Source organism: Mastomys coucha, unplaced genomic scaffold (genome assembly GCF_008632895.1).
Source record: "Mastomys coucha isolate ucsf_1 unplaced genomic scaffold, UCSF_Mcou_1 pScaffold3, whole genome shotgun sequence".
In the NCBI taxonomy this organism is placed as follows: domain Eukaryota; kingdom Metazoa; phylum Chordata; class Mammalia; order Rodentia; family Muridae; genus Mastomys; species Mastomys coucha.
In genome coordinates this window covers 43,322,793-43,334,387 of record NW_022196909.1, presented here as the reverse complement: position 1 = coordinate 43,334,387, position 11,595 = coordinate 43,322,793, and the positions used below count along the sequence as shown (strand labels likewise).

The 11,595-nt window shown below is 48.3% G+C and overlaps 2 protein-coding genes across 8 annotated transcripts in view; one reads left to right on the top strand and one right to left on the bottom strand.

Annotated features, from left to right (window-relative positions):
* The window catches only part of Hsf2bp (heat shock transcription factor 2 binding protein), a 98,902-nt gene extending 93,513 nt beyond the window's left edge, over positions 1–5,389 (bottom strand). Inside the window, exons 1-3 of one of the 7 annotated variants that reach the window (XM_031346768.1) lie at positions 5,305–5,375; positions 3,526–3,797; positions 2,385–2,535 (exon numbers count right to left, since the gene is read on the bottom strand). In XM_031346768.1, coding sequence (XP_031202628.1) covers positions 2,385–2,535; positions 3,526–3,573 — 199 coding nt within the window. In that variant the 5' untranslated portion in view covers positions 3,574–3,797; positions 5,305–5,375. Of the gene's footprint in view, positions 1–2,384; positions 2,536–2,898; positions 2,943–3,525; positions 3,798–4,369; positions 4,546–4,923 lie in introns of those variants that run through there. The other 6 variants (XM_031346773.1, XM_031346767.1, XM_031346769.1 and 3 more) reach the window with 6 other exon arrangements.
* Positions 5,390–5,410: 21 nt separating this feature from the next.
* The window catches only part of Rrp1b (ribosomal RNA processing 1B), a 27,548-nt gene continuing 21,363 nt past the window's right edge, over positions 5,411–11,595 (top strand). The window contains exon 1 of the mRNA XM_031346764.1: positions 5,411–5,609. Within this exon, the coding sequence (XP_031202624.1) occupies positions 5,480–5,609 (130 nt within the window). The 5' untranslated portion in view covers positions 5,411–5,479. The remainder of the gene's footprint in view (positions 5,610–11,595) is intronic.

Genomic DNA, 11,595 nt, shown 5'->3' with positions numbered 1-11,595 from the left:
GAATGCCAGGGCCAAGAAGTGGGAGAGGGTGGGGTGGCAGGCATGGGGAGGGGGGAGGTAACAGGGGTGTGTTCTTGTTGTTTTTGTTTGTTTGTTTGTTTGTTGGAGGGGAAACTGGGAATGGAGAAATTTACATGTAAATAAAGAAAATATCTAATAAAAAAAGAAAAGGCCAGGGTAAGGCAGATGCTGGGGATACAGATGCACCCAGCAGTCACTAGCATCAAGAAAATGACGAAAGCTCGATTGTCTTGGGGAGGCTACGATAAAACAGGACTAGGCAGGGCCCCAGGCACCAGCTCTGTCTAAAGACTCCAGTGCAGCAGTGTTCAACCTGTAAGTCAAACCCCTTGGGGGCTGGAGGGTCAAAAGACCCTTTCACCGAGGTTACCTAAGACTGTCAGAAAACAAAGACACTTACATTTCGGTATCAGCACCAAGATCATAGTTATGAAGTAGCACCAAAGTAATTTTAAGTTTGGGGATCACAACATGAGGAACTGTGTTAAAGGGTGGCGGTGGTAGGAAGGATGACAACTGCTGGTCTTGAGAAAGGTGACTAGGCAAAGGAGACCAGGAGGACATCACAGAGATAAATGGGGAAGGGATACAAGGCCCGGAAGGCCACGAACACTATTAGACAGCTCCTGTAGTCTGACTATATCAAGTTACCAGGTTCATGTGTGGCCCCCAGACTGCCTTGGGAAGGAGACTGGTGTCTAATCCCTGATGAATGAGATCCTGATAATTTTGCAGACCACCGGCTCATGGCTTTACAGTGAAATAATCAACCAGCAGGCTAATGCACTCTGTTACCAGGCAGCATTTTCCTTTTCTGGAAATAAATGCAAGGCACTAATTGCTCTCAAAATTTGCCAGCTGAGCATGAGATCAGAATGAAGCAGTTAAGAAGTCAATAACCGGCGACAGGAGGAGTCAGGCCCCCACAAAGAATGATGACACAGCCAGGGAATGGCGACAGCCCTGTCGCTTGCTCGCTCCCTAGCTCTCAGGAAGCCCAATAAGAGGTAAACTGTGGAGGAGGCCACTGGGAGAGGCACTTGTTGTGGAGGAATGCCACCCAGCCACAGGAGTAACAATTGGACCAGAGGGCAGGCTGGCGCCCCTTCCACCCACTCCCTCTCTCTTTGTTCAGTCTTCTTTGGCCAGTCCTGCCAACTTCCAGTCTGTGGAGGGGGTCCACCTCCCAGAACACAGTACAAGGTGGAAGTTAATGGATGAGAAGATACCTGAAGCTGGGGAGGTGGCTCAGCTGTTGGCAGCAATGTCTGACCTCCTCAGGGTCATGAGTTCTCTGGCTCTTGCCAAAAAAAAAAAAAAAAAAAAAAAAAAAAAAAAAAAAAAAAAAGAAGACACCTGAAAGAATGGGGCAGGATTCCATGTAACCATAACCATTCATCCTTTCGTTTTTATTTTTAAGTTCACATGCATTGGCATCTTGCCTACATGCATGTCTGTGTGAGGATAATGGATCCCCGGAACTGGAGTTCCAGACCCTTGTGAGCTTCACAAAGTTCTAAACAGAACAGGGGGTCAAGTGCATATGCACAAAGCAGAAACCCACACTCTGATCTCTCCTAGCTGGCTATTTAGGCAACCTGGTCCTCCCCACCCCATCCTACCCCCTACTCCCACCCCCACCTCTCACCCAACCCCCACCCCCACCTCCCACCCCACCGCCCACCCCCGCTTCCAAGGAGATCTCTGTACTGCTTGTCTATCGAATCTCAGGCTAGGCTTGAACTCAGTATGTAGGTGAGAATGATCCTCAACTCCTGATCCTTATACCTCCACACCTAAGTACTGGAGTACAGGCATGCACTCAAGAGCCATCAAGTCTGGCTCTGAAACCTACATTCTGGAGTCAAGACACTTTCTTGGTGGGGGAGGGGGAGGGGTAGAAGACAATACCTTCAGGATGACAGGACACACTGGTATGGGGGGAGGGGCTGTGATCAGGAGGTAAAGTGAATAAATAAATTACTGGATAAAAAAAGATACTTCCTTATTTGGACTTACAGCTTAAAATGTTACTTGGGCTTTTAAGGTGCACGCTATGAAGCCACACTATGAGGGCTGGCAGTCAAATGTGACTTGAGAAATCAGCCTTACCCACCAAAAGCTGATTTAATTGCAATCCAGTCCCAATTGGGAAAGTGCTGACACCAGCTCCAAATACCTCCCAAAAAATTTAACAGGATCCCAGACTAGTATTTGATATGTTGCTCAAATGTCAAACATCTGGACAGACGAGTTCTAGCAATCCTGGCCTTGGCTCAACACTGAAAGCTGACACCCCCCCCCCCCCCCCCCCCCCCCCCGCCCACCTAAAGACATGTGGCACACATGAGGTTAAGACTCACTGTTTTCTACAATCTTTAATTTCTGGAAGCTTTCCAATAACTCCCCATTTAGTATTCTGGGTAAGAAGTCCCGTATTTGCATCACTTCCGTCGTCAGCCGCTCCAGGTCCTTCTTTCTGACTCTGACAAATTCTTCTTTAGATTCCATGGGCTAAAAGGACAAGTAGATCGTAGCATTGTAGTATTTTTCTTCAGATGACTAGAACTAGCACCCCAAACCGACTTGCTTCCTTTTCATGCTTCTTACATTCATAATTGCCTCACAAATGTGTCTACACCCATACCTTTGTGTGTGTGTGTGTTAAGGTTTTTGTTCACTTTTTGAGAGAGAGGGTCTCACTGTGTAGCCCTGGCTGTTCTAGAACTATGCAGACTAAGCAGTGTGCCTGCCTCTGCCTCCCCAGTGCTGGGTTACAGTCTCTTCCACCACTCCTGGCACCCAATGTCCCTTCCGTTACACACATATATGGATATAGATGTGTGTGTGTGTACACGAACTTTAGATACAGAGGACCTTGATGACAGGGACGAGGGTGGTGATTCACACCCATAGTCCTAGCTTCTCACAAGGCTGAGACTGAAATGTAGCGTTGCCCAAGCGTTGGAGGCCAGCCTGGGCAATCAGACTCTGATTCAGTCACAATGGTGGAATGGCAAATATGGTGAAAGAGGGAATGGAAATACGTAAGGGGGAAAACCCCCGAAATCATATTCCTAAAAGCCGAAGGAAACGCCTGCAAGTGAATGTGCCCCAAGCTGAAGCGCTCCAGGATGGGATCCCTGCGGCTGCATTTGGCCTCTGCTGACCCCTAACATTCACGCGACCCGTTCGATGGCATCCCACCGGAAGTGGGCATCAACCAGGCCCTCTCGTGAAGAGACACCAGGGGCAGAACCCAGACAAGTGAGTTCTCGGCTCTGGCTCCCCGGAGCCTCACGGCCTAAGACCTGGGCTACCACTCTTTAACTCGAAGGCCTCCATAGATGATTTAGAACCGAGCCTCGTGTCTCCCGCCCTGGGCCACCCTCGCGCGGCTCCTGGCCTGGCCCCCTCTGAGCTACAGGGACATCTCCTCAGACACTGAACCCGCCCTGAGGGGAGCAAGCAGCAGCAGCTCCCATAAGTAGGGCATCCACTGACCCCGCAGGCCTCCTCGGTAACGGTCCCGTCGGCCACGGTCGCGGCCATAGCCGCGGCCTCAGCTCCGCAGCCTCAGCTTCGTGCGCCTGCGCAGAGCTCTCTAACACGCACACGAAAAAGCGCGGGAATCTGAAGATGCCCGACCCTACGGGAAGCCGCGAGGTTCAAATCTCGCCAATTTGCGCTTCACTCTCGGTTTCCGAATTTGGGGGTGAGATGAACCTGGATTCTACTGCAGCTCTCCTACTTCAGCTGTGTTTTAGGCTTGTTACCTGCAAAGTGAGGTCTGAGAATCAAGCAGAACCCGTCCTTACCAAACCTACACAACGTGAGAAACCACGCAGGAAGAACCTCGTCGTCCCTTGGCCCCAAGTGCTTCTGTGTTAAGGGATGCATTTTCGCATCCACAGAAGAGTTATTTTTGGCCAGGTAACTGAGGTTTGAAGCTAGATGTAGTGGTGCATGCCTGTAAACCCAGCACTTGGGTGGTGTTTGGTGGAGTTGAAGACCAACTTGCTACATAGCAAGGGAAAATCTAGCCTGGGCTACGTGGGAGGAAAAAAAAATTAAATAACTAAAGCTTGGAAGGATATACTAATCTAATAATTCTCATGTTTGATGACCTAGAGTTTTAGATGTCCCTAAAGTTAGCACAACTGTTAAAAAGACTTTTTTTCATGTTGGTTTAGTATGTTCCTGCTTGTGCTGGTTTCATGTCCACTTGATACAAGCTAAAGTCATGAGAGGAGGGGACTGCAGAAAAGAAAATGTCTCTATAAAATCAGATTGTAGGCAGGCCTGTAAGGCGTTTTCTTAGTTAGTGATTGATAGGGGAGGACCCCACCTGTTGTGGGTAGGGCCATTCCTGGACTGGTGGTCCTGGGTTCTTTAAGAATGCAGGCTGAGCAAACTGCCAAGAGCAAGCCAGTAAGCAGCACCCCTCCAAGGCCTCTGCATCAGCTCCTGCCTCCAGGTTCCTGCCTTGTTTGAGGTCTGGTCCTGGCTACCTTCCATGGTGAACAGTAATACCGAATGCAAAAAAAAAAAAAAAAAAAAAAAAAAAAAAAATCCTTTACCCAACTTGCTTTTGGGTCCTGGTGTTTCATTGTATCAAATCTCACTAGCCACTACTCAGAACTGTGTGTTTTGAATGCAGGAGGACTTAAAGACAGAGCCAAGTTAGAGCTTCACATTTTCCCTCTACAATGAACACTCCTGCGTCTGACCCGGACGTTGTGGGTCTGGGTTTGCTCACTCCCGATTCAAGACGCGCCAGGAAGGCTTGCTCTCTTGCCACTACACATCCCTAGATCTATCCACGGACTGTTCACCACACCACACCTCTGGAAGTGCCCTAGATGCTGCCGGGATGGGTTGTTCTCTCTCCAAATCCCGCACCTGTCCCAGAAAGCTGCAAGGGTCTCCTCTCCACCTCTTGCACGTGTCCCAGGACGTTGGGAGGTGGGCCACTCCCTCTATAATGCAGCATCAAGCAAGACTGCTTGGGGGGCCCTGCCCCTGTGCTGTCGTAAGCCTCGGGCTGCCTGGGTAACAAGCAACCTTCCTTCTGGGTCTCCAGTCTGTCCAGGGGAAGCCCGGGAGTTCCACAGACACTGAGTGGATGGAGGTGGCGGGATCGCCGCTTCCCGGATAGACTTTTGTTAGCTGTGCTTAGACTCTAAAACTGCATCAAACCGGGCATCCTGGCTGGAGGAGATCTGACCCCCAACTAAACCTCCCGGTCAACCGCCCTGGACCTGGACAGCGCTCAGGACGCACTTCAAGCAGGCGTTGCTTCCGCGTCTGCTCGCACAGGGGCCACGCGGGCTCCCTGGGCGCGAGGCGCGCCGGGTGACGCCATCACCCGCGCGCCACAGCCCGTGCGCAAGCGCAATCCGGACCGCTCGGCGGCGAGCGGCACGCGCGCCGCCCGGGGGATGCTGAAGCGGGCGCGATGGCTCCCGCCATGCAGTCCACCGAGCTCCAGTTCGCCCAGCGGCTGGCCTCCAGTGAGAAAGGCGTCCGCGACCGCGCCGTGAGGAAGCTGCGGCAGTATCTCAGCGCCAGGACGCAGAGCGACACAGGTGCGGGCCTGGGTCCGCGCCGCTGCGCGCGGCGAGGGGTCGCGGGCGCGGCTGCTACGGGGCTGTGCGGCGGAGCTCCCGGCCTTGAGTCCCAGCTCACCGCTGGCCCAGTTCGCCGAGGCTCGTTTGTGTTTCTCGTTTCCTTCCCTTGGATAGTGCCAGTAGGCGCTGGGATGCGTTAAAGAGTTCGCCCCGAGAGGAACTCTGGCAGTGTGGTAGCAGGACTCATGGCCATGGAGTGGAGCATGTGTGAATGCGGGAATGTATACCGGTAGTGTGGGAAAGTGCAGGAGAAAGTCCCTCTAAAGGAAGCCTCTCTGGGCTCTGTAGAGATTTTGACAGGAGGAAGCCATCCAGGCAGACGCAAGAAAGAGCTCAGTGTGTCCTGAACCAGAGAAACCTGTAAGTTGGCGCGCAAGGTGTGTTGAGATAAAACTGAACCCCGGGGGCAGTGTGGCCACATCACTGGCTCTTTCGTCTGGATTTTAACTGCCGTGGGATGCATTGCAAGGATTTATTTAAGTGATCCAGAATAGGTTCTGTAACTCTTTGAGTGAATTAAGTCCAGACCGTAGCGTACTGTGGAGGTTTCAGGTTGCAGCCAGTTGGCTGAAGTTTTGAGTTACGTGTTGCTAAATCTGCTTAAAACTGAAGTCCGGGGGGCGGGGGGGTGGGGTGGGGGGAGATTGCTCAGCGGTTCAAGGCCTAGTACCCACATGGCTGCTCACAGCCCTTTCCTGGAAAGGCGTCACCCCCTCTGACCTCTGCCAACACCAGGCACGCACGTGGTGCACATAACATCGGATCAGGCAGATCTCATACACCTCAACTAATTCTGTTTTTAAAGTGGTTTTTGTTGAAATCTGCCCCTGGTAAGAGCACATACCATTAATTCCAGCATTGGAAGGCTAAGGGCAGCCAGGGCCACAGAGCAAGCAAGACCTTGACTCCAAGAAAGGGAGAGACTTTCTGAGAAGTCTAATAAAGGCATAAAGACTTAAATAATTCTTTTTCTTAATTATTAGTGTTTGTGTGTGTGTGTGTGTGTGCACGAAATGTGTGTGTGCGTGTGTACTTACGGGCACTCATGTGGAAGTTAAGTTCCAAAAGTTACCTGTTTCCACCATAGAATCCAGAGGTCAGACTCAGGTAGTAAGGCTTATTACTAACTGAGCCACCCTGATCCTTCCTACCCCCACCCCCCACCCCCGCCCTCATAACATTTCTGTTAAGGATTGCCCCAGAAATGCAGTATACTCTCATGTTGTCAAGTTTCTTGTATACATGTGCTGGTGGTTCCGAAACCTAACGTGCTGGCCTAGGTGGACTTGTGCACTCCTCTGCTCAGATTAGTGCTACTAGCCTGGTACTCCACCTGGCTGTCCCTTGAATGCCTCGGTACCAACAGTGGCATCCTCTCCCCGATCCAAACACCTGTTCTCTCCTGCTGCTCCCTGGCTCTTTCTTTTCTTTCTTTTTCTTTTTCTTTCTTTCTTTCTTTTTTTTTTTTTTTAAGAAATATTTGAGTACACTGTAGCTGTCTTTAGACACACCAGAAGAGGGCGTCAGATCCCATTACAGATGGTTGTGAGCCACCATGTGGTTGCTGGGATTTAAACTCAGGACCTTCGGAAGAGCAGATAGTGCTCTTAACCGCTGAGCCATCTCTCCAACCCGCTCTGGCTCTTTCTTCATCCTACACAAACACACACACACACATTGTTCCTCTGTCCTGCCTTCTTAATAACCTGAATTACTCTGCCTTAACCAGAAGTTTCTTTATTTTACCTAGGCTTCTGGCCCATCCATTCCCTTAACTCCATTATGCCTTTTGTTTGTTTGGGTCCCTACCTCCCCAGACCTCATTCCCCACACAGGGTCTTTTGTGTAGCCCTGCTTGTCCAGGAACTCACTCTATAGACCAGGTTGGCCTTGAACTCAGATCGCTTGCCAAGTGCTAGAATTAAAGTTGTGAGCCACCACCACCTGGTTGGTTTGTTTTTGGTGTTCTGAGATAGGTTTTCTCTGTGTTATATATAGCCCTGGCTGTTCTGGAAACCAAGCTGGCCTCAAACTCTCAGAGATTCACCTCCCTCTATCTTTGAGTGTTTGGGGTTAAAGTCATTCGTCCCAGGCTTCCATTGTTCTTTAATCTGCCCTCCACAAATGGCCCATGTCATTTTCCTAAAGCAAATCTCATCTTACCACTGCTTCCTTTGAAGGCCACAGTCTGTCAGACGTGTCCTCACCTACTCTTCTAATTCCTCAGTAGTGAAACCCTTGTAACCCGAGCATACCAAGCACACGTTTCTCAACTCTTCCCCGCTTGCATTCAGGCTTGTACTACAAAGAATTCCACCCCTTCTGCTCTAACAGTATCATTTCTGAGAGAAATCTGCCTTTGCTATCTTTCCAGCCTTCCTATTACCTCTAGGATTATAAAATATGTGTCCCTTTATAGTGCTTAGATACAAGGGGGGAGGAAGGGCTTTTTGTTTGGAGACTGGATTTCCCGGAGCCAGGATTGGCCTCTACTAACTATACTGAGAACAAATGACCTTGTCCCCAGCTATGTACAGATAACTTTGTTTCTGAACTCTGTGGTTTGTATCCTTTCCCTCCACAAGCACTGTAATCTTCCGTTTGTCTTCTTGGCCTTAGTTAAAAGCATGGAGCCTTAGGGGACAAAAGCAAGCGGGCACAATACACCTGGACCAGAGACAGCCAGAGAGCATGCTTCTCTGAGCCCTTTGGAGAACAGGCCCAGGACACAAGGGCCTGAAACACTTGGCTCACACCAGTACCCCAGGGTTTTTCCTGATGACTTATATTGCTCCTCTATTCGTCATCATGGCCACTTTGTGGAATATCGTAGGCCTTCAAAAAAATAAAATGACTGTAGAGGGACTGGAGAAATAGCTCCGTGAGGACCTGGGTTCAGGTGTTCACTCATAAAGGCCAGGTATAATCCTGGTGTAGCCAGATTGATAAAATAATCGGTCCCAGAAAACTAACTAGAGAGCTAGTAAAGAAAATACCTAACTCTGACTTCCAAACTATACACACGTGCCATGAAAATAAATAAAAACTGCAGAGTAAATGTCTTAATGATCGATCATGAGCCAACGGGGCTTGAGAGAGAGTTCAGCAGTTAGGAGCACTGGCTGCTCTTCCAAGGAACGTGGGTTCAATTCCCAGCAACCACATGGTGGCTCACAGCTGTCCATTTCAAGACACCCAACACCCTCACACAGACATACATGCAGGCAAAACACCAATGCACATAGAACATAAAAGAAAAGAAAACATTTAAAAATAATGACCATGGGACAAGAAAACCAAAGTGTCTGACACTGCTAGGTCCCATCATAATAGAAGTACAAGTTGCCTCAAGTTTGCATCTCCTTGACAAACTTAGTTTGTTCTGCAACCTTACATCCTGTTGGGAAATTTTAGTCTGACATTTTAATCTTACTGTCTTCATGTCTGTCAGCAGCATAGTAAACAGTACGTGGTGGCTCGTGAGTCCTGATGTAGTCGTTCATAAATGCAGCAAACACAAAGCACCATGTCCTCCTGTGTACACCGTTCTTGGTATAGGGAGTACAGCAGTGAACCAAGCAGGCAGTCCCTGCCTGTCTTAGCAATTCTCAGCCTTAAACATTTAACACTTACCATAAAGCTGTGGCGCATCTTAAAATCAATCCTGTGGCAATTTCATTTGTGTCATTGCTTCCTCTTTTTTATTAATATTAGTATGCATGTGTGCGAGTTGTGGGGGTAGATATACCGCAGCACACGTACAGAAACGTCAGTTGTTCTCTCCTTTGGTTCCCACATTGATTCAAAAGCTGGAACTCTGGCCACCAGGTTTGTGTGGCCAGCATCTTTACTGCTGAACCATTTCTCCAGCCCTAGCTTTTTGGATGTTGCATAAGATGACTGGATTTATGGTTAGTAGTGGCTGAATCACTGTAGGTGTTGTGGAAGTAAGTGCCTTGCCTGCTGATGGCGTTAGGGTTCTCCACCAGACAGTTATAAAAGAGGGAGATGTGTGTGTTCTATGGGGTGGTCTGTAATATGCACTGTCCCCATACAGAATGGCTCCTGTGTTCGTTTCATGGAGAGAGTTGATGCTGGATGTTGTCATTTCAAAACGTAGTGGTATTTCCTGTGTCTTCATACCTTTTATATCTGTGACATTCTTTTTAGGATAGCTAAATCTAAACTGTTGTCTTTCAGAAACTAGGTTATAGAAAGATGTAAAATTGGTCCCCAACCAGGCACTCACCTTGAGCCCCAGCACTCAGGAAGCAGAGGCAGGTGTATATGTCTCTGAATTTAAGGTCAGCCTGGTCTACATAGTAAGTTCCAGGCCAGACAGAGCTACATGGTGAAACCCTTTCCAAAGAGTTATTTCCTAGGCAGGCATGGTAGTCACACCAGTGATTCCGGAGCTGGGAAGGCTGAGGCAGGATTATAAGTTCCAGGCCAGCCTGGGCTACCCAGAAAAACAAAATAAAGGGCAGGGGAGGAAGAACTTAGCCATAGAGTGTGGGCCCTGTGTTCACTCCCAGTGTCTCAGAAAGTTCCCACCAAGAAGATAGCTTTGAAAACACTTATTAGATAAAGCTGCTTCAGCTACTTAACACAGGGAGTGAAAGGGACCAGGTACTTAGCATCTCTCCATACCTCTTTTGGTTCTTTAGAAGTCAGTCCCTATTTTTACCCTGTAGACTCTTAAAGACAGGGTTCTATATACATTTCGGAGAGAAACGTTTAGAATGGTGGCTTGGACAGGCCAGGGCTTCTTAATTTTTTTCTAAGTCACAAACCCCTTTACCTGAGAAACTAAGCATACAGATTTATTCATTTATAAACTAGATTTACAAACAAAACATTTACTAATAATTGTCAGAGAATTTTATTTTTTAAACTTCTGGCACATATAGACTTTTGCCACCTATTGAAAATGAGAACAATATGCATCAACATCGTGAGGCCAGCCTAGACTACCTAACAAGTTCTAGGACTACCAGAGCTATATAGTAGAGGGACTCCTGAAATTCTCTTTGTAGACCAGCCTGGCATCTAATTCACAGAGATCCACCTGCCTCAGCCCACTAATGCTACGATTAAGGGTATGTGCAAGCATCACCCCCTTGACTTTTTAAACAATCTGATGCTTTTTTTTTTTTTTTTTTTTTTGGAACATGCTCTGAAGGAACAATGCAGAAACAGTGACGCCTTTGTTTTTGGTAATTAAGCCATTACACTTGTCTAAAAGCAGAAAACCCGGGCTGGAGAGGTGGCTCAGTGGTTAAGAGTACTGACTGCTATTCTAGAGGTCCTGAGTTCAATTCCCAGCAACCACATGGTGACTCACAATCATCTGTAATGGGATCTGATGCCCTCTTCTGGTGTATCTCATGACAGTGACAGTGTACTCATATAAATAAACCTTTTAAAAAAAAAAAAAGCAAAAAACCTGTGTGGAGAGTACAAAGCTATAGTTTGTCGCCTATAGTTGTCAAGAGTCTGAGGTAAGGTGTTGCAGGCAGTGTTCACTGGCATTTTTTCATGATGGCATACAAAGTACAAAGTGGACATGTTGGGTGTTTAGAACTGGGGCCACACACACATACATGGATGACCTAGCACCGCCAGCAATACCTTGGATTCATTGTGTGTTTAATTTGAATTAATTTCACTGTGTGTTTAGAAAGCTTTACTGTTGGCAATTTTCTCACATCCTCTCATTCAGAGCCCATAGAAGGTGCAAGATGAGGGCTAGGGGGATAGCTCAGTTGCTAGCACCCAGACCTGAGTTTGGTTCCCAGAACCCACATTAAGAAAAAGCCAAACGTGGTAGCACACACTTGTAAGTCCAGCTCCAGGGAGGCAAAGATGGGCAGATCCGTGGGGCTTACTGGACAGCCAGCCCAGCCTTTTTGATGTTCTTGAGGCCAGTAAACGACTCTCAAAA